This window comes from Equus caballus, chromosome 15 (genome assembly GCF_041296265.1).
Source record: "Equus caballus isolate H_3958 breed thoroughbred chromosome 15, TB-T2T, whole genome shotgun sequence".
Classification (NCBI taxonomy): domain Eukaryota; kingdom Metazoa; phylum Chordata; class Mammalia; order Perissodactyla; family Equidae; genus Equus; species Equus caballus.
In genome coordinates this window covers 32,755,871-32,780,222 of record NC_091698.1, presented here as the reverse complement: position 1 = coordinate 32,780,222, position 24,352 = coordinate 32,755,871, and the positions used below count along the sequence as shown (strand labels likewise).

General features: G+C 39.1%; 1 protein-coding gene across 3 annotated transcripts in view; it reads right to left on the bottom strand.

Moving 5' to 3' along the window:
* Nucleotides 1-24,352, bottom strand: part of EIF2AK3 (eukaryotic translation initiation factor 2 alpha kinase 3) — a 69,014-nt gene that overhangs the window by 41,862 nt on the left and 2,800 nt on the right. For all 3 annotated transcript variants that reach the window (XM_070236199.1, XM_023618757.2, XM_023618758.2), the window contains exon 2: nt 14,255-14,384. In XM_070236199.1, coding sequence (XP_070092300.1) covers nt 14,255-14,384 — 130 coding nt within the window. The remainder of the gene's footprint in view (nt 1-14,254; nt 14,385-24,352) is intronic.

Sequence of the window (24,352 nt, the reverse complement as noted above, 5' to 3'; positions counted from 1 at the left end):
TAAAATATGGTTTAAACAACCAAGATGATTTGATATGATTGGCCATATCGAGAAAAACTGCCTTATTTTAAAAGTCAAATCTTCATCAGCATAAACCTAATGAGAAAACTTGCAAAACCCAAAACAACAAAAAAGCGTTATGATTCAATACTGAATCATCATGACATATTTCTGGATTATAATTTTAAAAGTTCACTTAAAAAATTTTTTTGTATTGAGGTCATAATAGTGCACAACATTGTTAAATTTCAATTGTACATCATTATTTGTCAGTCACCATATAAATGTGCCCATTCGCCCCTTGTGTCCACCCCCCACCCACCTTCCCCTTGGTAACCACTAAACTAAAGTTCACTTTTAAACAGCTGCTCTTCACTAATTGGCTGCTTATGAGTCATACACATGGCTGCTAACCTTTGCACCAATCTTTGTAGTCCTTCAGGCTGCATATGTGAAAGCAGATGGTGCTTTTCCTTGAGAGCCACAAGAAGCGACATGCATGCAGTTCAGGTAGAGAGATGACATCACCCCTCACAAGAGCATTACCTCACTCTCCCAGCATAGGAATGAGTCACCCTGACAGTCAGCTGCAAAGCCATTGGTAAAAAAAAAATGTGGGTTACTGTGATGCACTTTTACATTCCACTGATTTGTAATTAGCTATTTGTTCTGATTCGCTGCTCTGCATCTCAAACTAATTGTGTCACTTGCATCCTCCTTCAGTCATTTTAAAAATATATAAGTTCTTGTTATTTTGTATTCTTTTTCTGTTTTTTCCTGTTCATAATTTTAAAATAAAAGGTTTGCACACTGGCTAGCAAACTTAGTACCAAAGATCCAATCAAGGTCTTTATCCATGCACACACAAAGCAGTTTAGTAAAGTAATTCAATTTCTATTTCCAAACGAAGTCTAAATGGCCTAACGAGTGCTAGTGGCACATGTAATCTGGGACTGCTATTTGAAATTAGAATGTGAAAACAAGAACTCTATTTTGAAGTGGTAAAAGGAACTTCAACTGAGAAAATAAAGGAAGTACGACTACGAAAACAAATAGAACCAGCAATAAAAACAAAAACAAAAATTCCTCCAACTATATGAAAAAATATCTTTTCATTTGGTTCTTCCTTCTTTTTCCATGTGCACCCCCTCATCGACACATTCACTTTTTGGGGTATGTTCGACTTTATTTTAACTTATGAAAATTTTGAAACATACAAAATGTAAAGAGACCAATATAAGCCTTCATATATCTATCATCCAGTTTCAACAATTATCAACATTTTGCCAATTGTTTCATCAATTCTCCACCTACCCACTACATATATTGTTTACTAGAGTACTTTAAAGTAAATCCCAGACATCATGCCATTTCACCTATAAATACCTCAGCATTCATTGCTGAGAAGTAACTACCATGCCAAAATTACACCTAAAATAATTAAGAGTAATTCCTTAAAATCATCTAATATTCAAATTTCCCTGATTGTCTTCGAAGATATATTATACAATTGGTTTGCTCCAACAAGCAATTCAAACTCCACATATTACATCTGATTCCTTTTTTTTCCCCAAAAGAGCCCCTTTCACTCCCTTTTTCATACAGTGATTTACTTGAGAAACCATATTCATCCTATAGAACGCCTCATAGTCTGGATTTTGCATGTCATCTAACTTGTGTCTCATTCCCTCAATTTCCTGAAAACTGTGATTAGACCTGGAGCTCTGACCTGATGCAGGTCCAATTTTTTGGACAAGACGACTCCATAGGTGGTGCCATGTACTTCCTATTACATTAGAGGTGAGCAAACTACAGTTCATGGGCCAAATGCAACTCGCTGCTGTTTTCGTAAGCACAGTTTTATCAGAACACAGTCACGCTCATTGACTTACGTACTGTCTGTGACTGCTTTCCCCCGACAACTACAGAGACTGTATGGCCCACCCAGCCCCAGACCTTTACTACCTAGCCCTTTACAGAAAAATTTGCGAATCCCTGTGTCTTGTCGTATTTGGTACAAATAATCAGCGGATTCCAGGGAGTCAGCCTGATCTCTCCATTTTAAAGTGTCCCATTAACTTCTCACCATTTGAGTATCAACTGATCATCTACTATTTCAACAAGGGGAATATATTGATTTCTAATTCTATCATTCTTTCTGCATTTATTAGAATTTTTCTGTAGAGAAGAACTTCTCTCTCATTCGGCTTTGGAAGCTGGATTTGCATACGCTAGCATTTTCTCAAGAAAACAGTCTCAGAAATTAAACACTTTCAAATCCAAAAAGTTTTACCCAGTGTGTTCCCTAACCAAGAAAGAGGGAAAAGGAACACACTGGCCCTGGCAGTGAGGAAGGCCAAGCCCCAAGTACAAGCTAAAAAGCAGTAAGAGTTAAAAGAGAGGAGAGAGGGAAGAAAACGGGGGAAAGCATGTGGTGAGACGCAGTCTCATCAATCGTAGAGACAAGGGAGAATGAACACAGACTATAAGGGAAAAGGATGGAAAAAAACCCCAATTATCCTAGAATATTCACTAAAGCGCCACACAGTCCTGTCCCATTTCAAAAACTCCCAGCATCTCTAGGATAATACAATAACTGTGTTCCAATGATGATCCCAGGAAATTAATAAAAAGATCAAATTCACTAAGATTGGGAAGATGTAAAATACATGAAAAACACTCCATTAAAAGTGTTAAGTTGTGCACTTTTTTCTCACCTGGAAATGCCCTTTGCCAAGAACGATTACTTTCTTCACCACGCTGGTTGTTTAGCAAACTGAGGTGGTGGGGCAATAGCAGGCACCCAACATGAGAAATGGAGACATGTCCACAAGGAGATGACTGCACCCCATCCAGCCCCATTCCTGAGTCCCTGACTCCACCAGCCACTCACTACGTGACCTTGGACAAAAACTAACACCTTACCATTTGCAAACTTCCTCAAATTAACTTACTGCACTTGATCCTCAAAATTACTCTCCACAGCTATTTTAACAAGTATGCTGGGGGCCAGCCCCATGGCATAGTAGTTAAGTCTGGTGCACTCCACTTTGGCAGCCCAGGTTTGCCGGTTCGGATCCCGGGCACAGACCTACACCACTCATCAAGCCATGTCATGGCAGTGACCCACACACACACAAAAAGATAGAGGAAGATTGGCACAGATGTTAGCCCAGGGCTAATCTTCCTCAAACAGCTAAAAAAAAAAGAGGAAGACTGGCAACAGATGTCAACTCAGAGGAAATCTTCCTCACAAAAAAGAAAAAAGTAAATAAAAATAAAAAAATAAAAGGTATGTCTCTTGGTCTCCAAACTACTGATTAATGTTTTTACCCTTCTGGGTATCCACAGGCCTCTTGCTTTTTCCCACTCCTTTCCCTGCTCCCCCAATTCCTCCACAGTCAAAATGGAAAGGATTTTTGACATTCTCTTTTGCTACGAGACTTTCCATGAGACTGATGAATCAAAATGTTTTCTCAGTGAGCCAGGTGCCAGTTATCTCTAGTTGTGGAAGTATTTATATTTATAAATATTTATAAAGTATTCACACCAACTAGCAGTTAGTTGGGGAAATCTGGAAGAAAGTAGGAAAATCCCTAAAATCCTAATAATACCAATCTATCCCTGAAGCACGTTTTTCTCTCAGTTTTCTCTGACTCGTCCCTCCTGACCGGAATTTTATAATGTCAGAGATTCTAAAAGTTTGGTTGTAGATCATCTTTTCACCCTACTCTCTTTCAGGGTGATCGCTCCTCTCAGTTCCCATGACACGAGCAATTCTAATTTTCTCTGCAGCCCAGATCTTTCCTCTGTGCACATAAGACCCATACAGGCAAATGCCACCTTAACATCTCCGCTTGGACGCGCTCAGTCACTGCAAACTCACTGTGGCTAAACAAACTCAAGTTCCTCCTCTCTACACCTGTTCTTAAATTACTACTAAATCCTCCTTTGGTCTTTTAATTCCATAAAGATCTTCCTCCTTAAACTTCTTTTGAATCCATCACTTTATTTCACTCCATTTCCTCTGTCACCACCTCAGTCCACACGATCATCCCCATCTGCACTCTGCAGTCTCTTAACTAGTCTCCCCACTTCTGCTCTTGTTCCTGTTGCAGTCCATTCTCTACAGTCCATATAGGCTGTATACAGTAGGTATAGTCGGTACAGTACAGGAGAGACTGGTTTTAGTAGGATCTTAGGGATTTTTCCTGCTTTCTTCCAGGTTTCCCCAACTGCTAGCTGGTATAAATACTTTGTGAATGTTTATAAATAGCTCCAAAATTAGAGATAACTGGCTTATGCAGGCATACCGTGTTTTATTGCACTCCACTTTATCGTGCTTCGCAGATATTGCATTTTTTTACAAATTGCAAGTGTGTGGCCACCCTACATCCAGCAAGTCCATCAGCACCATTTTCCAACAGCATTTGCTTATTTTGTGTCTATGTATCACATTTTGGTAATTATCTCAACATTTCAAGCTTTTTCATTATTATTATTGTTTGTTATGGTGATTTGAGATCAGTGATCTTTGATGTTACTATTGTAAATGTTTTGAGGTGCCCATATAAGACAGCAAAATTAATCAGTAAGTGTTCTGTGTGTTCTGACTGCTCCACCAACCACTGTTCCCCTGTCTCTCTCCCTCTCCTCAGGCCTCCCTATTCCCTGAGACACAACAATATTAAAATTAGGCTAATTAATAACCCTACAACGGCCTCTAGGTGTTCAAGTGAAGGAAGAGTTGCACATTGCTCATTTTAAATCAAAAGCCAGAAGTGATGATGCTTAAGTGAGGTAGGCACGTTGAAAGTTGAGACAGGCTGAAAGCTAGTCCCCTTGTGCCAGTCAGCCAAGCTGGGAATGCAAAGGAAAAGTTCCTGAAGATGCGACTGAATTGCTGCAATCTTATGACCAAACGTTAACAGATGAGGTGCTTCTTAGGGATGAGCAAAGCAAGTGATTTCTTGAGATGGAATCTATTCCTGGTGAAGATGCTGTGAAGATTGTTGAAATGACAACAAAGGATTTAGAATATTCCATAAACTTAGTTGATAAAGCAGCAGCAGCAGAGTTGAGAGGGTTGACTCCAATTTTGACAGAAGTTCTACTGTTGGTAAAATGCTATCAAACAGCACTGAACGCTACAGAGAACTCATTCGTGAAAAGAAGCATCAATCCATGTGGCAAACTTCATTGCTGTCTTATTTTAAGAAATTGCCACAGCCACCCCAACCTTCAGCAGCTACCAGCCTGATCAGTCAGCAACCATCAACATTGAGGCAAGACCTTCTACCAGCAAAAAAATTACGACTCACTGAACGCTCAGATGATGGTTAGCATGTTTTACCCATAAAGGTTTTAATTAAGGTATGTACATTGTTCTTTTAGACATTATACCATTACACACTTAGACTACAGTATAGTGTCAATATAACTTTCATATGCCCTGGGAAACCAAAAAGTTTGTGTGACCCACTTTATTGCAATATTCACTTTATTGCGGAGGTCTGAAACCAAACCTGCAATATCTCCAGGGTATGCCTGTAATGTAAACACCTCACTGAGCCAACCCTTTGGTTCACCAGTCTAACTCCAAGGCTCACAGCAAAAGAGAACATCAGGACACTCTTTCCATTTTGACTGTGGAGGAATCTCTCCCACTTAAAATCCTTCAATTTCCTGTGGCTGAGGATAAAATCCAGAATGCTTAACATACACCTTACTAGACCCTGCACAACCTGCCCCTGGCCTCCCTCAGTGGGCTCATCTCTACTACTCTCCCCAACCCTCATCCTTGTTGCCACCCTCACTTCTTTCAGTTCCTTGAGCACACCATAATTGCCACAGCAAGGCCTTGATACAGGCTATTTCCTCTCCCAAAGCAGTACTTGCCCCACCTCTCTACCCATCTCTTGCCAAGGAAGCCCCTTCTCCTCACACCATCTCAGTTGTAAACACCATTTCTTCTGAGAAGCCCTCTCTGATCCTCCAGCCAGGTAGGTCAGGCATCCTTCCTAAGTCTCTCTTAGTTCCGCCCTTCCTTGGGGCAGTTCCCACAACTCAATCACATTATTTACATTATAACTATTTCATATGTCTCCCCAGCTGGCTCCACATACTGCCATGTAAGTTCCACGAGGGCAAGGATCTCATCTTGCTGCATCCCAGCACACAACCATGTAAGACCCCCCAGCCCCTTAATGATGAGCTGGGTTTTGGATGTATTAAGTTCAGGTACCTTTGTCTCTCCCACTGGGCTCGCTTTAGAGGCAGTTAAGTGCTCACAATGTGCTGAGCAGCATGCTAAGTCTCCTTATGATGTCTTCGAGTAATAATTATTCTTGATAAAGCACATTAAGAATTATAATTATTAGTACAGAAAACACAAATGCACCAGTAGGTATTGAGGTATTTCAGAAAGCATGAAATATTGGAAACAGGGCAAGGAGTAAGTCCAAATTGGATCTAGAGTTGAGTCTCAGCTTTACTATATCAGACAAATCTCGGAACCATTTTGAGCCTCAGTTTTCTCATGTGAAAACTGGGGGTTAATAAGAACATTTATTTTACAAGGCTATGTCGAGGATTAAAGCAGAATGGGTTTGATATCATTTTGCAAGCTATAAAGTGCTAATCAAACAACAGGTGTTATGTAGGTGTAATGATCCCAGGTGCTATTTTGAACTTCTAATGTAATTCGTGTGTGTGCATAATATATATACTTATTAAAGAAATAAGCTTAATATACTTATTATACAAAAACATAAACTCTTAATCTGACTACCTATAAATTCATCATGAGTCTTCTTTCATTCTCTATAGGGAAACTTCAGAAAATAACTATGATTCCTTAACACGAAATTTCAGAAAGGCTTTTAGAATTCAAATAGCTGCTCCAAAAGTAAATTCAGGTGAGAGTAGAAAGCTTAATTATGCCAGGTGAATTATTTCTTTCCCGGCTCTGGATTCACAACACCCATTTAAAAACAAAGCCTCAACACCAGATAAAGATGAATTCAATATAAGAACTAAATATATCAAACTGTTACCTGTCTTTGATTTCCCAGAGATCTCTATCAGCCCTAAAATTCTTCTTTGATTACGATATAAGAAATTTTGAAGGATCGCAAAGTACTTTATTGATCCCAAAGATAAACAATATTAAAGAAAAGTTAACAGGCATAATTTTGTATATTTTAATTCGTCAAAAGGGATACATCATGTACGGAACATAAAATGGTAACTCTTAATAAACCAAAATGAGCAATTGACCAGACTACTAGACGCCAGAACTGACTATTCGTGACTTTAAAAGAAAAAAAAAAAGATGCTCAACACTGTTGTGTTGAGCAAATACTTTTTTTATTTCCCTGACAACAATGAACTTTGATGGGGAGAATAAAGGAAGCTTATTTGCTAAAAGTAAAGTGCTCCTGGGACTCGTACCTCAAAGACTAAGGAAGAGGGCATCATAGTTAACAACCAGTGAGATAATCTAACATGAGGGATTATGGGATCTTTCAGTAGAACTGGATGTTAATCAGAGAAGGCATCCACATGACATGCTTAAAAGGCAATGCAGATTTAAAAGAAAAAAATGCAGAAGAAAAAACCAAACTTCAAAGTGATCTGCTATATACTACCATCAAAAAGTGTGAATTAATGCCCCAAAGCAGTGAAATACCAAGTAGATAAAAACTGTTTCATTCTTTGTTTCCTTAACGTACAGTCAACCTACAAAAAAAAATTACCTCAAGAAAACTACCAGACTAACTTTTTAAGCATACTTTTCACATTCATGATGAAAACAAGGATTCTAGTAACTATCTCCGCCTTCACTTAGATTAACGTACAGTCATGAAGTAGATAAGCAATGTGCTTAAGAAGTCAATTTCTTAAAAAATACAGTCATATCAATTTCTCACTTGGCAAATGCATGCTGGAATAAATTGGAGTGGTTCACAGCATTGCTTTCAGCCATGCTAGAAATTAACAAAATAAAATTAAATCAAAGCACTGTTTCATTTCTATAATTAAAAGAAAAGCAATTAACCTAAGCAATTATTCAAATATTGGCTTGTTACATGACTGACAGTGACTTTTCAAAATAAACCACCATCTTAGATGACCCAGCCAGGCTCAAAAAATGCTGGTTTATGTACAAATGAAAAACTGCAAAATGACCAGACATCTTTCAGAACAAGTTAAAGAATCTTTAAAAGAGATTACAGATCCTCTTTTAATAAAGCAACACTCAAAAGGGTCTACTAATGGACTCTTTTGGAACAAATCAGTAACCATGAAAAGTGTACTCTTTGCAAAGGCTCCTCCCACCTTTGAAGGCCCTTCTTAATGAAGGCACTCTGATGTGCGGCTGGGAGGAGGTTGGAGAGCTCCAGCATCATAGTTGTCTGTTTCTGCACCTGTCTGAAACAGAAAGGCGATGTCCCCTGGGGAGAAACATACCCGAAATAAAACAAAACCCCAAACTCTAACCATAGACTTATAATAGAGTTGTTTGTTCTTTTTAAGAGGGGAAAAAAAGGGGGTATTTTAACAGAAAACCGAAACAAAAAACAAATATGGGATCTCTAAATAAAGAAAAAGATAAAAGTATTGTCTAAGGACAAAGTAGTTATACACACATAATTATAATACACGTTCTAAATAAAGATAAGGAAGGTCTTTGTATTTATGAATGTGTTCCAAGACATACAGAAGGAGACAGTTTAAGGATATTACATTTACTCAGATTTGGTAAAGTGTGATCCAAATGCCACCAGAGTCCCCAAAGAAAAACTATGCTAATATGTTACAAAACAAAATTCTAAGACAGTCAGTGAGGAACCAAATCTACTTAGGGCTTTTTCAAGGTTGAATCTGCATATAAATTACCAGAGGAAAGCAAATCAGATTTCATCTCACGTGGTCCTTCTGAAAAGTAAAAACAAAATTCTTAGCTACCATCAAAAGTATTAGGCTTAGAACTTAGGGCACATCTGTTACCTTGGGTTCATCACTTATTCTCACACACACACACACACACACTTGTGGCTTGGTTTATATAAGTATTCTTTTGAGGAAGTTTGTAAATACCTAGTCAAGAGGAAAGAGTGGCAAATCAGATCTGTGTCCCAAGGCACCTGAATCTTCCTGCAGCTTACAACTCCTTCTAAATATAATGTAAAACATTTGTTTTTGATAGAACTGTCAGTATCCCTTATCCTCTGGGAACTTACTTTTTTCAACGACATAATCAAAACACACTAACATAATACACTATTTTATATGCCTTTTGGATCAGAAACGGTTAAGAACAACGTTAGAGCAGGCCAAGAGGCAATGAGATATGCACCTAACAGTAATTTCTAATGAATTTGTCCTTTATTTTTAAAAAGAATTCTGAAATGTAGTACAAAAAAAGGGAAGTTCAAAAATCGCTGTAGATAATTTATTTGGGTGTTTCATGTATTTGATGGTACCTGATTCCTGAAGTTAGAACAATCTTTAGAGAGTCAGTCCAATCCCATAATTCTACAGAGCAGGAAATGAAAGCAGGACTGAATTAAAAAATGCAGTCAGGTCACACAGCCAGTGAACAGAAGAATGGTGACTAGAACTGAAGCTCCTGAATCCCAGTCCCTCCTTCCACAACCCCACACAGCCTAAAGCGCTCCTGCGCAGCTTCTACTTTATCATTCCAGCAAAAGTACATGTGAGCCATAAGCAATGCCTCTTTCGTTAATAACTTCAAAATTATTACAGTCTATCAAATCTTTTATTCTTCAGCTCCTCCTTATTAGATTAATAAGTAACTCTAATAATTGCTGCACAGAGAATACGTCTTCTCTGGCCTTCTGGATTCAATGTGTTTCACCTTCATACAGCTCTTGACGAAAGCTTGGAGAACGTGACATTCTAATACAGGAGTCTCCAGATGAAGCCATGGATCTACTTATTGTCACCTGGGTGGCTCCTGCCACATCTCTACACCCGTTCCTTCTGCCTGGTGTACCTAGCCCTCCTCCTTACATGACCCTTTCCTACCAAACGCTGGGCTTCAGACAGACAAAATTAACCATTTCTCACAAAAAGTCAGACACTCATAAAGTATTGTATCAGATGCATTTAGAAAAGTATTGTTACTCCATGCATTCAATTCAGGGCATTTCAAATAACAGTTTTTGATCCTCTCTTTGTGGTGTTTTGTCCAACTTCTGAACATAACTTCTAGAAGCTGAGCAACACACACCTTGCTGAATAACAGATGACTCAAGCTCACCATACACTCCACTCTCCTTGTCAATATGTTCATAATCTCACAAATATTCTTATAATATTTCTATTATATACTAGATCAGCAATTCTCAAAGTGTGGTCTGTGGACTCTTTCAGAGGTGCAGAGGGTCAGTTTTCATAAGAAGGTGTTATCTATCTTTTCATTGTGTGATATTTGCACTGATGGCGTAAAAGCAATGGTGACCAAAACTGCTGGCGCCCTAGTACGAATCAAGCACCAAACTAGTAATCCTTGTGTTCTTCACTGTCACACACACGTAGCACGAAAAGAAGAAAAATGACATTTTCATTCAAGAATATTTTGATGAAACAATAAAAAATTATTAATTTCTCTAAATTGTGACCTGAGTCCATGTCTTTTTGCATTCTGCACAACAATGAGGAGGTATGCATTTGAGCACTTCTGCCACCCGGTGAAGCACGCCTTGAGGAAAAGCGCTCACGAGACTGGAGTTTTAAGCTAAATTAGCAGCCTTGCTCACAAATCTCCATTTTCACTTGAAAATTTGAGAGAAAAACTATGGTTGTGAGACTAGGGTATTTGGCAGACATTTTCTCAAAAATAAACAAAGTGAACCTCTCACTTCAAAGAAAACAACTGACTATATTAGTGATAAAATTCAAGTTCCAAGTGAAAATTAGAATTTTGGAAAACCCGTATCTACCAATGTGAACTTGACAGCTTCCCAGTACTTAAGGACTTTTCTAATGAGGTCATTGGTGAAAGCAACAAATTCGGTTTTTTAAAATATTCTATAAGGAAATGTATCAACATTTGGAAGATCTGTGCAACTCAAGTGAATTAATATTTTCCAAATGATGTTAGAAACTCATACGCGAGTAAAAGACAGACAAATGGATGTTAATGTAACAGAGTATAAAATGTTCATTGATATGGTTTCAGATTCCACAGCACAACTAACGTTTAAGAAACTTCCACTTGTTTTGGTGGGGTATCAAGAAAGAACGACCCAATCATATGAAAAGGCTACTAAAATACTCTTGCCTTTTTCAACTACCTATGTATGTGCCTGGATATTCTTCTTCATATGGTTCAACCAAAACAGCAATGCAACATATTGACTGCAAAGCAGATACAAAAATCCAGTTCTCTTCTAGTAAACCATGAACTGAAGAGACTGGCAAAAATATAAAATAATGCCACTTTTATCATTAAATTTTTTGTATTGAAAAAATAGTTATTCTTCATAAAAACAAGTTATGCTATCATGCAACAGGCTCATTGTTTCCTTTTAAAGATTTAAGAAGTCTTTTTAAAATTTCTGTTTTAATTTTTAACATGGTTTAAGTATAGATAGATATAACTGATGGGGGAAAAAAGCTCCTTGGAACGCTTCACAGTTTTCAAGAATATAAAGGGTCCTGAGACCATAAAGTTTGAGACCCGCTATACTAGATGAACAGCCTGGGTTGTGAAGGGGAAGTGTACACAAAATGAGGAAATGGCTTCAGAGCAGGCAGAATCGAGTACAGTCAGACAACCCTCGGTTCAATTCCAGCTTTGTTATCTAGTCTACAACTTCAAACAAATAATTTCCCTGAGCTTCAGTTTCCTCTTCTACAAAATGACACTAACACATCAACCTCAGAAAGATGGCTGTGAAGATTACACTGTGTGTAAAGTATATCACATGTATATTTTAGCACTGGGAACAATGCTGTTGTCATCAGTATGTCTACATAGTAAACACACAGTCTCAAGAAATGGTCCCAAGAACTTAGGGCAGTTGTAAAATCTAGTAAATGTATTCTGTTACCACAGATGGTTCGACATCTTTATATTTTCTCATTTTTTCCTGTAAAGCAGAAAATTAAAATCTAGATAATGCAAAGAGGTCTCAGAATTCTTCTGCATAAAAGGTGGCCAGTGAGCTTTTCATTTATTGTGTAATGACACAATAACACTTTTTGAATATGCTTGCCATTCAACATTTCAAAGCATTCTATCCAAAGGATCTAAGGTTGGGAGTGAGTGGGAAGGAGGACACTTAAAATGAGGGACCCTTAGGCGCCAGCCCCGTGGAGCAGCAGTTAAGTTCACACATCCTGCTTCAGCAGCTCAGGGTTCACCAGTCTGGATCCTGGGTATGGACATATGCACGGCTTATCAGGCCATGCTGTAGCAGGCGTCCCACATATAAAATAGAGGAAGTTGGGCACGGATGTTTGTTCAGTGCCAATATTCCCCAGCAAAAAGAGGAGGATTGGTGGTATATGTTAGCTCAGGGCTAATCTTCCTCAAAAAAAGACCCCCAACAAACAAGAGACCATTAATAAGCCACAGAAAATGATAAGAACTAGGGACAATGAAAAAGTTGAACTGCAGTTTAAAAAATGGCTAACATAATTGCGATTTGTAAGAAAACCTTTGAGTATAACTAGCTGCTTATAATTTACACACACTCAATAGCACGCAGGTTATTACAACTGTTTGCATTCTACTTTGTCATAGCATGCAACTTATTTTGTGCGTGTATTTTAGTTTGCAAACACACACATGCTTTGTACCACTACAGCACACCGCAGTATTACCTCAGATGTAAACAGCTTACGGTCTTCTGATTTTGCTGACCATCTTTTATGTCTAGTTTAAAAAGAAAGCAAAACGTGCATACCCAAGCTGAAGCCAGCAGAACACAACGAATGTTTAGTTCGAGCAGTAATTCATTTGAAAATTATACTTGTTCAAAATTTTTAATGTAATTTACAATCAAATTGCTATTTGTATTAATAATTCACAATACAACGGAAGTTCACTATTCTCCAGATATTTTCAGCATACTGTCTAAGAAATAGGGGACACCCTGAAAGTCCAGGCAGGGCTTGGAACACAGCAAATGTGGAGCTGGGCAGTGCCATCTCCCTAAGTTCCTGCCTAGATGCTCCAGAAAAGAATCCAGGCTGGTTTTACCAGAGAGCAGAGGGGAGAGCAGCTTTACTACCAGAAAATTCCATCACCGCTAATCAGGTCATTCTCAAGCCCCTCATGTTAGATTTGTCTTTTCTAAACTTAATACCTGCTAGGAAGCTTTTTGACAGGGAAAAATTGATCATGAAAGGAAAAAACAGTACCCTACGGAGTGTCCTATAGGAACAACTTGATAAGGGAGAAGGCTGAGGTATTCTGGAAGACAGAGGTGACTGCTTTCATGTCAGCAGTCACAACTCAAAAGAGGGACTTACTTTAAATGATTTAAACAGGAGAAAAAAGCTCCAGAAAGGAGAAAGACTTAATCTATCAGAGTCAAGACTAACAGTGAGGAAAATAAACTTCCCTCACCTAACCACCCCCGCAACCTCATCAAGGTAGGCAGTGTCCCCACTGTCTTGATAAGGCACTAAAGCTCTGAGGGGTTAAGCCATCTGTCCCCTGTCCAAGCCTCTGAGTGTGTGCCACAGTAGTTTTGGAAAAAAGGTTTCTTCTTTTGCAAATAACCAAATTTGTTTAAAATTATATTCCAAGAAAACTTCAGATGATTTATGCTTATAATTAGGATATACACTTGAGGGAAAAAATTTATGGGATTTTTGTAGCATGTATTTCTAACTATTAAAACAGTTACTTTTATTTGTTTTACTATTTCAAGGGAACTTGTGATAATAATAAGAAATCATGATCATGTTACAGTTCAGATAATGAGTTATACTGATACAGCAGACGGTATCCTCAGTCACTCACTTACATGATTAACTCATTTAATGCCAAAACAATCCTAAGAAGTAGGTGATATTACCCACCTCATTTCACAGGAGGGGAACTGAGGAACAGAAAAGTTAAGTAATTTCCCCAAGGGGACACAGACTGTAAAAGGCAGACAGGCCTGAAACGTAGGCAATTGAGCCTAGAATGATAAAATACATACTATTACATCAGCAGTTGCTTATTATAACTAAGTTTTCCAGGCAACATTTAATAGAAAATTCTTACCTCTGGTTTGCTAAGGCTTGATGAAACCAAGGAACCGGATCCCACATCCAAATCCCACTGCTTTTTACCATGATTCTCAGGATCCAAGGCAGCAATTCGCCCATCTAAAGTGCTGATAATCACTAACGATCTGTGAATTTAAAAATTAATAGGACAAAGTTTAAAAGATATCTAAGATATTGGGCACTTACTCCACACACTCGAAAGGAAACCAGCCCCTCCCCAGGCCTCTATCTGTAGGATAGAAAGGGGGCCCCCTCTTCACGCCACTTATAGTCTTGCCCCCACTATCTGTCTTCAGCCCTCTCAGAAAAATCACACTATGTCATTTATCTGTGTATGTCACTTATGAAAAGCCCCAGACTCTGAAGTCACCCCTCATTCCCATGCTCTCATGCCCATATGAACTCAACATTTCCTGCTCGGTCCTCCTCAACCTTTCCCCAACTCCTGAAGCCTTCGCCCCTGAATGTTCATATAACTTCTTGCTCTAATAGAAATCTGGCTGTCCCTGAAGACACTGCTTCAGAAGCAAAGAGAATTTTTTTCTCCATAACCCCTGACCCCTGGGCCCAGGGATGGGGTAGGTGTACTCCTTGCACCTCGCTACCATTTCCAGACTATTTTCTTTCTCTCCTCTCTAAAAATCCTCAGGATCAGATTGTTCCATCCATTAGCCCTCCTATTAATTGTCCACTGACCCTTGGGTCACTAGCCTCACTCTTTGAGGATTTTAGGTCCTGGTTTACTGTCACTAGTAACATCTTTGTTGGGTTGTCATTATCTGTCTACCTTGCCTCAGCCACTCCTGTGGTTAGACCCTAACCCTTGTCATTACCAATCGCAACTTCCTTGTCCCACTGAAATTTCAGGCATCCCACCCCCAGCCACCAAGCCCTCTTTCCAGCTCACTTCCTCTACTTCCCTGACTCCAACAAACCTCTGACCCCGCCAGAACCTATAGGTCACTGATCCTATTACTTTTACTGTGACTTTCTCTACCATTATGCCTTCACTTCTTTCTTATCCAGTTTCAATTCCATAGTCCTTCATTCGAAGCACTTCCTTGCTTACACCCTCAACTCCCTATCCCCTCCCTCACATGCCGCACTGGACCAGCAGAACTCCAACCCTGTTATATCCAACTTTCTGCCTTTTCTCATTCTTGCATCTGTACAGTTGAATGCGGCTGAAGAAAACCTAACTATGCTGACTGGTCTCACTTTAGTTATAACTACCAACCTCAAAAGGGCTATTCATGATGCTCAACAATCCTATCACACGTCCCCAGTTTATCCACTCTCCCACTGTCCTGGGTTAAGTAGTTCATTTCTCCTTTCTCCTCCAACACCAGCTCCTCTAAGCTCATGCATCCCAGGGACTGTGCCTCCTATTTCACTAAGGAAAACAGACATAATCAACAGATTGCTTCCCACCATCACATCTATCCCTTTATGAGCACCTGGACCCATGAATTTTACCTTCCCTCCTGCCTCTGCAGGTGAACGCTCCATATTGCCACCGGCTACCAGCACTTCTGCTTAGGCAACAGAGCTCTCTCTGGTGCACAGGTGAGGACTTGCTCCTGCAAATCTCTCTGGCTCGCATCAATTATCCCCTCTCTACCAGAGCATTCCCCTCAGCATTCAAACCTGCTATTACTTCCTCCAACTTAAAAACCAAACCAGATTAAACAAAATCAACCACTCTCCCGGCTCCAGCTTCCAATGCATCTCTTGCCCCACTCTGATACGAAACTCCTTGAAAGAGCTGTTACAGTATACTCCATGTCTCAAATCCTCTCCTCCCGTTCTGTCTTGAACAATTTCTAATCAAGTTTTTGCCTCTACCACTCCACTGAGCGGGTTCCTTGTTGGAGTCACCAATGACCTTCATATGAAAAAAATCCTGTGCTCACATCTCGGTTCACTTGACCATCTCGCAGCACCTCACCAGCTACTTCTCCTGCCCTGCATGGAACACACTCCACGCAGCTTCCAGGTCACCATACTCAACTGATTTTTTTCTTCTCAGTTCTATGCTACCCTTTCTCAGCCTCATTTCTGGTTCTTCCTCATCCCTCCTATCTCTTAAAATATTCTTTATCTACCTACATGCACTTTTTTGGGTAGTCTCATCCAATCTCATAGCTTAAAATACCACCTGTATGCTAGCAACTCCCAAATTTATATCTCTGGTTCCAAGCCTCTCCCCTGAACTCTGGACTTACGTATCTAACTGCCCACAGATTCAGATTATCTTACAGGCTTCTCAAAGTTCACATATCCAAAATCAACACCCCCAGACTGACTCCCCCAATTCCTCAAACACGTCACGTATGATTTCCCCTCAGGGCCTTTGCAGCTACTGTTCCTTCTGCCTAGAACATATATGCCTGGACAGGCTGCCAACAAACATGAAATGAATTTGACTTTGAATGAAAGAATGTATTGCATAGTTGTTCTGGGAATTTGTTGGGTATATTTGTCTGCTTCAAAGACCAGGCAAATTCCAAGCACATATAACTATGCTCCTGGTTAGGATTATGAAATACAACGTTTATCTTTTCTATCTCACTTGACATACAATATATACAAATTCAAAGTAAAGCTAAAAGTTGACCAAGACAAAACAGTTCAAGTAAACTCATTTGAAATCTCTCAAAGAACCTGTTTATCAAATGAATAAAAACTGTTAATTTAGTTCCCAAACTATACACTAATTCTCATTTTGAATTTTTCAAGTGGTAACTTAGTCTAATTTGTGAAAATAAAGATTTCTGCCACACTACGAACTCTAGTAATTTTAGATAACAGACTGCAAGAATGGGAACAACTCAACTCCCCTCCCCACACATTATCCTGCTTTCTGAAGAGCTTCTAATAGATTTTCTAGAGAAATCTTTTGAGAGTTGGGGGAGGAGGAGGAGACTTTGAGTAAGAAAATTATTTTATAATGACGGATATAAAATATTCACACCTTAGATGTGCCAATTTACAAATAAAAGCAACAGAATCCAATTAAGTTAGAGATCAAGGGCTCAGAGCTAAGTTAACTCTTTCCTAGTCCCCTTGTAGAAATGTCTAGTTTTTCTGTTAAATAACCATCAACCACAAATAAATGGTTGAATGAAAAAAAACTCTAATTGAAACAAAACAGTATAAGCAAAGAATGTTAACCCATGAAAAATTACAGAGACCACTGGAACACTTCAGACACTATTTTTTAAAAATTCAGAGCCAACGTTGTTTATTTATCACCATAGGCATTCTACCTATAATTTTAAAAGGCCATAATTTTTCCGAATATGTAGCTACATGTGCTAGAGACATATACAGAGAAGAAAGATAAAATTCTAGCTTTCCTTTTCAAAACAAAGAAAAATCCAATAATAAAATATGCATATGTGTGTCTTATGTGTATATAAGGACACATTTTAATAAGTCATTTGAGTTTAACACCTAATTAGTCTTTCACTGAAAACCTACCAGATGGGGTGCATTTAACTGAGTCAAAGATTCTGCTTTTTAAAACAAACAAGATATTTTCAGACTAGGAACTACTATATTTAAAGTATGTGTAAATGTGAGCAATAATTAAAAGAAACAAAAACATATGGGCAGGAACAATTAGGTACATCACTCTCTTAACTGCTATTGATACTTAATGTAATCTGGTTCTTAGATTTGAATAGGTACCCTTAATTATTTTAACTCCTCTTAATGGGAATAACAATAAATCCCTTTAACAGACTCTCTCGGGTGTCAAAAAAAAAAAATCCTTCATCCTCTTGTCTGCTACAAGCTGGCTGTGATATTCACTATAGCCTCCTACCTGAGCATGTCTCTGGAAGGGAGGTACCCCTTCTGCTGCGGCTGGAATTGAGCAGCACTACCAGGGCAAAAGAGATGCCAGGATTTAGACTATTATACCCAATCACAGCCTAAGGGAGAGATGCTCATTGACATACTATCGATGGAGAAAGCATCAAGTAGACAGACACTGCTGTGAAAGAAAGTCCTCAGGCTGAATGCTGGGATAATCACAGGCAGCAAGAAGATGTGGTGTTTAGAACAAACATCAATGAGAGATGAAAAATGAATCCCCCCTCCCCAAAATAGGGAGAATATAAGGCAATTTATCTCCATATGATCCACTCACCTTATACTGAGGTTTCTGTGAAGATGAAAAACCCTTAACTTATTCAAGAATTGAAGCGACTGTAGAGGCAGCATTTCCAGTGGAAAGAATCGGGGCTTTGAAATCAGGCCTGAGAGCATGTCCCCCTGGCTCTGTCTTATTCTCCTCATTGCTTCATGCAACTTGTTTTTCATAAGTAAAATAGGACTATTTCACCTAGCTCAGCATAACTCAAATTCGCCAGACCATAAAATTAATCCGGAGTGCTTGTTAAAAACCAGTAAAGGGTCACAGCTCCCATCCCCACAGAGAGCTTGAGAGAGCACAGCTTAACAAGTAGCTCAGGCCAGTCTCATGATAAGGCCAGTTTGGCAAACACTGATTTACCTCAAAGGGCTACTTCTTTAGAGTAAAAAAAATAATGTATTACCTGAATGAAGAACGTCAATTGATCAACTCTGTCAGTAAACTCTTAAAACTTCTCTTTCTCACTTACACTTTGCTTTATTTTACAAAGGCATCTGTCTGGATGATTCAGCAGCAAGCACACTGTTCTCTCTCCCATGACTCGACTCTTTGAAGTGACTCTCACACAAGGCCATCAGTGACCTCTTCCTAATGGCCAGATCCATTCTCCTAATCAGGTTTGTCCTTGCAGCAGCACCTCAAGCAGTGGCTGGCCCCTCATTCTGGACATTCTTCTTTCCCTGGCTTCTATAGGACCAGTCCCCCCATGCCCCAGGTCCCCCTCCATCCTCACTTATCATTCTTATAGCTTTCAATCTCTAACAAGCAGGCCATGGAGTTCTAGCTGGAGCCACTGTCCATAGCTTCAACACTATATGTAATATGACAGCTCCCAAACCTATGCAGTATTAACAGTTTGTCTCTCTCCCAGCTCTAGTTCTGCATACTTGTTATTGCCACAACACATTCAGAAAATTTAACTTCTCTCCCACATCTTTCTCCATCCACCCTATCACTTAAGATTTAAATCTGACGTCAACTTGTCTCTCATGTTCTACACTGAGACAATAGTCATGTACTCTTGATTCTATTTCTGAAGCTTCTTTTAAACCTTTTCTTTTCAATCTTTTTAAAATCTTTTCTTCCACCACTGGCCTTGTCCTAGAACAGATTCTCATCTCTCATCAGAACACCTTAAAAGCCTTTCTGACATATTTTACTGCCTCAGATCTCTTTCCCCTCTGCTCTTTCAACAGTTTTGTTTCTATAACAGAGATCTGATAAACTTCTGAAGCTCCCTGTGCCCAGTGAATAAATGCCACACTGCTTGGTATGGCACATAACGCCACACATAATCTGACATAATCCCTACCCTACTGTCACACACAGAGGTTTCTAACATTTTCAGCAAAGTTCTCTGGTTCATTTATTTTTTGTCTCACACCTTAAATGATTTCATTTGCCCAATAAACATCACGTCTAATGAATTCTGCCATCATTAGAGGAAATATTTAAGTACCAACCAAACTATTCAAGATTTCTGGGGAGAAGTAGCTAAAATCACCATATAAAGTTTGCTGTAATTCTAGTTCAAAGCCAAGAAACTTAAACTTTTTAATTAGCCCTCTCCTCATTGAATGTCCAATTTCCATTAGGTTATTTTAAAATACCGACAATCTTGTGGATCCCCATTTTTACCTTTGCAGATCCATAAGCATCCAAGAGCCTTGCCTTGGGAACCACTGCTGTGTGCCCTTGATCACATCAACCCTGCTGCCTAGACAGTACTTGACACTTCACATTCAAGGACTGGTTCACTTGACACTTCCATTCTCTTCACTCCCATACTACTCTTATGTCACTTATTATCCATTACAGTGAATTCTTTAACGCAAGTATCTTCCTGGCAGACTTGGTCCATTTATCTACCCTCAGCACCTAACAGTGCCTAGCCCCCAATAAAATGCAATAAACGTTTGATGAATGAATAAATCTTGGTGGGGCAGACACTATTATTCACATAAAAGAAAAACCAAAAAGAGGATGAGAAAGATGTAACTAGCTTAAGGTCATGCACCAAATAAGAGGTTTTGGACAGAAGACTGAATTTAAGTTTTCTAACTCTAATTCTATCATTCTGTTACCTGTAAGTTTGCATAAGTGTCAACTACTATATTACTATAATGTGCAGCTTTTACTCCTTCCAGAAATCTCATCAAGATGCCATTTATCTTGTTACTGCTCTATGCCCTCACCTGAGCAGAAATGACTGAGCATTATGCCACAATGAATACCCGACTTTAAAAAACTGTTTGCTCGGACTTGAGTCACCCAGGACACCTATTTACAATTAAGTCTATCAGAGTCTGACAAGTAGATACTACATTCTTTCACACAATAACTTCAGAGGATCCTTACTGCCTGCAGAAATTTCCCATGTGGAAGAGAAGCTGGTGACAGGAGAATATTATCTCCATTGAATCGTTTCTACATTAACAACTGCTTATTTTAAAATTGCACATTTCCTGTCTTGGGGAGGGAAAAAAAACCTCCACAAAGTTAAAAATTTGATTTGGTTAAACCTCCTTTTTTGATGTAGCCAAGAATCCTCAACCTAAATATATGCTCTCACTCAAGGAAGCATATGTTCTTGTTCAAAACCAAGCTAGGACTAACTGGACTTTACTTTTTAGTCCTCACCTACTAAGTAAATCTTCAAATCAAACTTCCTTTATATAAACATGTGATAAGACTAGCCATGCCCCAAGTCAAAACAAATCAAATCTCAAAAATTACCAACTATACTTCATAACTTTGACATAGCAGCTAGACCTTAAAGAAATACAATCTAAGTTTTTAGTGTTATAGACAACATGAGCGTGACAGATATCCTTTTCCTATTGATTAAAACATTTTTTGGAAGCACTTTTTCTACTTTATGCTATGAAACATTTTTCAAGCAAAATGGTTATTTACAAATAGAACAGGGTGAAAAAAATAAAAAGTAGAATTAATCTCCCCTCTCACATTTAGTTCTGTAACCTACAAGTGGTCCTCTTTGTATTTTAAAACATTTTGTAATAAAAATATACAAGCAGCTCTTCTTTGACAAAAAAGGAAAAAAACAGATGGAGTTCCCAAGCAGTATTTAGGGAATGAAGAGCCATGCTGAAGCTACAGCTCACAGCAGCTGATAAAAACAGGTCCTCTGCTGCAAAATGCCTAAAAGTGGAAAGGCTGCTGAGTTCAAACGAGGAACAGAGTCTCCTCAATCCTGTCTCGTATCATATCTAGAGTCCAAGTGTCAATTAAGCTAAAAAGACACCTGTAGACAGGAAAGATAGTCCATTACTCGCCTAAAGAATCAGTTTCAGGGCCGGCCCCGTGGCCAAGTGGTTAAGTTCACGCGCTCCACTTCGGTGGCCCAGGTTTTCGCTGGTTCGGATCCTGGGCACAGACATGGCACTGCTCATCAGGCCACACTGAGGCAGTGTCCCACACGCCACAACTAGAAGGACCTACCACTGAAAGTACACAACTATGTACCCGGGGGCTTTGGGGAGAAGAAGGAAAAGTAAAATTAAAAAAAAAAAAAGAGAATTAGTTTGGCTTACAACTTGTCTTGAAAGTTATGCATAAATTTCTTTAAATGTGATTTTCAGTCAATTTTAAAAGTCTAGGGTTGGAAAAATGACCAGTGTTAGGACCAGATGACTAAGTTCCCTTTCAACACTGTATTCTGAAATTCTATTATCCAATGGTCATATTAAAAAAAAAAGCATGTATGCTGAAAATCTGAGGAAAACCAGATTTCTGGACCATTGATTCACAACAGATCAGTTTATGAAAGCAGAGAGGCGAGAGAAATAAAGAGGAATTAAATCATCTTACATTTGCAAAGTATTTCCATGTTATCTCATTAAATCCAAAAAATTCAGTTTCCAGATGCACAAACTGAAGAAGCACCATAGATTAACGTCAGACTTAGCACACTTATTACAGGGGAACGAGAGACAGAGGAAAAAGGAACAAATACTTTACCACTTAGCGTGATTGTTAAGATAAAACTAGTTCCTTACAACTTCCCAGGTTTTCAAATGTCCTCGAAGATGCTCATCCCATCACAAGAACCCCAAGTGATGCTTTGCAATTTGCAATTTGTATTGGAGTCAGAAAACTGGTAACTCACAAATGCCAAGGGGCATAAAACCTAACAGTGAGAGGAGATTCCAACTTTCTGCGGTGACCATCCCATTTAAATTTCAACTAAATGTAATGTTTAACAGAAGCGGCACTGACAAGACTGCTAACAGAAAAACAAGCTTATTTTAGCTACTTTCTCAAGAAAAAAAAATAGTTTACTCACTCATTCACATGCTTGAGATGCAGAGTAAGCATTTAGAATGAGGCCAATAAAAACGTCATCAAGAGAAAAAACAATGAATTAGCAAGTCTCCTACTGCTTCTTGGGCATCAAAAGACAACATGCAAAATAAAGATTTTAATTCTCCACCTCCCTCTTTTTAGAAGTTTCGTAAGGGCCATAGCTCTTCACAGCTGTTTGTAATCAACGCTTGGTTAATTCAAATCTGCTCCCCTAATCCTCTTCCTTTAAACAAACAGGATATTGGTCTATTATTATGGAACTGATATTGTCTGGTTTTTTACTCTTTTTTTTTAAGAGCACTTAGAAAAAAGTCCTATAAACTTTGCATATTTATCTCTTGTTGACCTTACCATTTACTCACCTACGATTTCTCAAACTTTCCACACTATCTTAAGCTACCATACAGACCCCTTAACCTGGGCCTATCTCTTCCCAGCCAATTCCATTTGCCGAAGATCACTTACGCTCTGCTCCGCAAAATTCCTCTATTTTCATTCTTCTTGTTTCTGAGAAAGAAGCAGTCCTTCTGTTTACGAAGTAGATCCTAACTACCTTCACCTCCTCCTTTATTCCTTTCTTTTTCAACCTGTCTATACAGGCTCCCTCCTCTAACTGTATAAATAACATTAGAGGTCCCTGGTCCTAAAACCTGCCTCCCATCAGGTTTAAAAGTGAGGGAAGGAGGAAGTGGGGCTGAAAAGGATGAATCCTTAACTTCTTGCAATCTGAGTACTCTCGACTGCTTTACTTAAATTCTTTAAGTGGGCTCATCACCAAATCCCTCATTCTTCTCAGTCCCCACCCTACACCTCCAACCTAGCCAGGTGGATTTCTGTCTCTTTTGCTGGCTCATCTTCTCTAAAATACAAGGCATTTCCTGAGGTTTTATCATGAGCCTCCTCTTTCTCCCAGCTTCAACAACTTTGATCACTCACTGCCACCTGCCTATCAAATGTCTCCCTCTGGATGTCCTGCCTGCACCTCCGTGTCACCATGTCCAACACCAAACCCCTTACCTTTTCTTCCCCGCTCCCCCAATCTCTCAGTTTTCACATGAGTGCTTTCACCTTCTGGCCACCCAGTCTCAGTATTTGGATGGGGGTGCCAAGCGAGGAGGAATCAATCCAATTGCCAGCAACCAAGACTGACTCTGCCTCAAATCTCTCCCCACTGTCCTATATCCACTTAACAGTAAGCCTCTCATCTGATCCACTAAAACACTCTCCTTGTGGTATCCTGACTTCAAGTTATCAGGATATAGTACTGCTGGAGAAATATTCCTTAAGCACAAACTGCATTCAGGCCTGGCATTCAAGATACTCTATACAATGCCTCTCACACTGTAATGTGCATGTGAATCACACAGTGATCTTGTTAAAACTCAGACACTCATGCAGTGGGTCTGGGTGGCACCTCATTCTGGATTTCTAACATGCTCCCAGGTGGTGATGATATTATTAGTGTAAGGCTACACATATACAACATGACGCCAATTTATTTTTTTATCCTCATCTTCTACTCCTCCCTGTCCAGGGCACGTGTATGTATGTCTGTATCTCTCTAAAAACACACAGGTCACACACACACACAGATGTGCACAAACC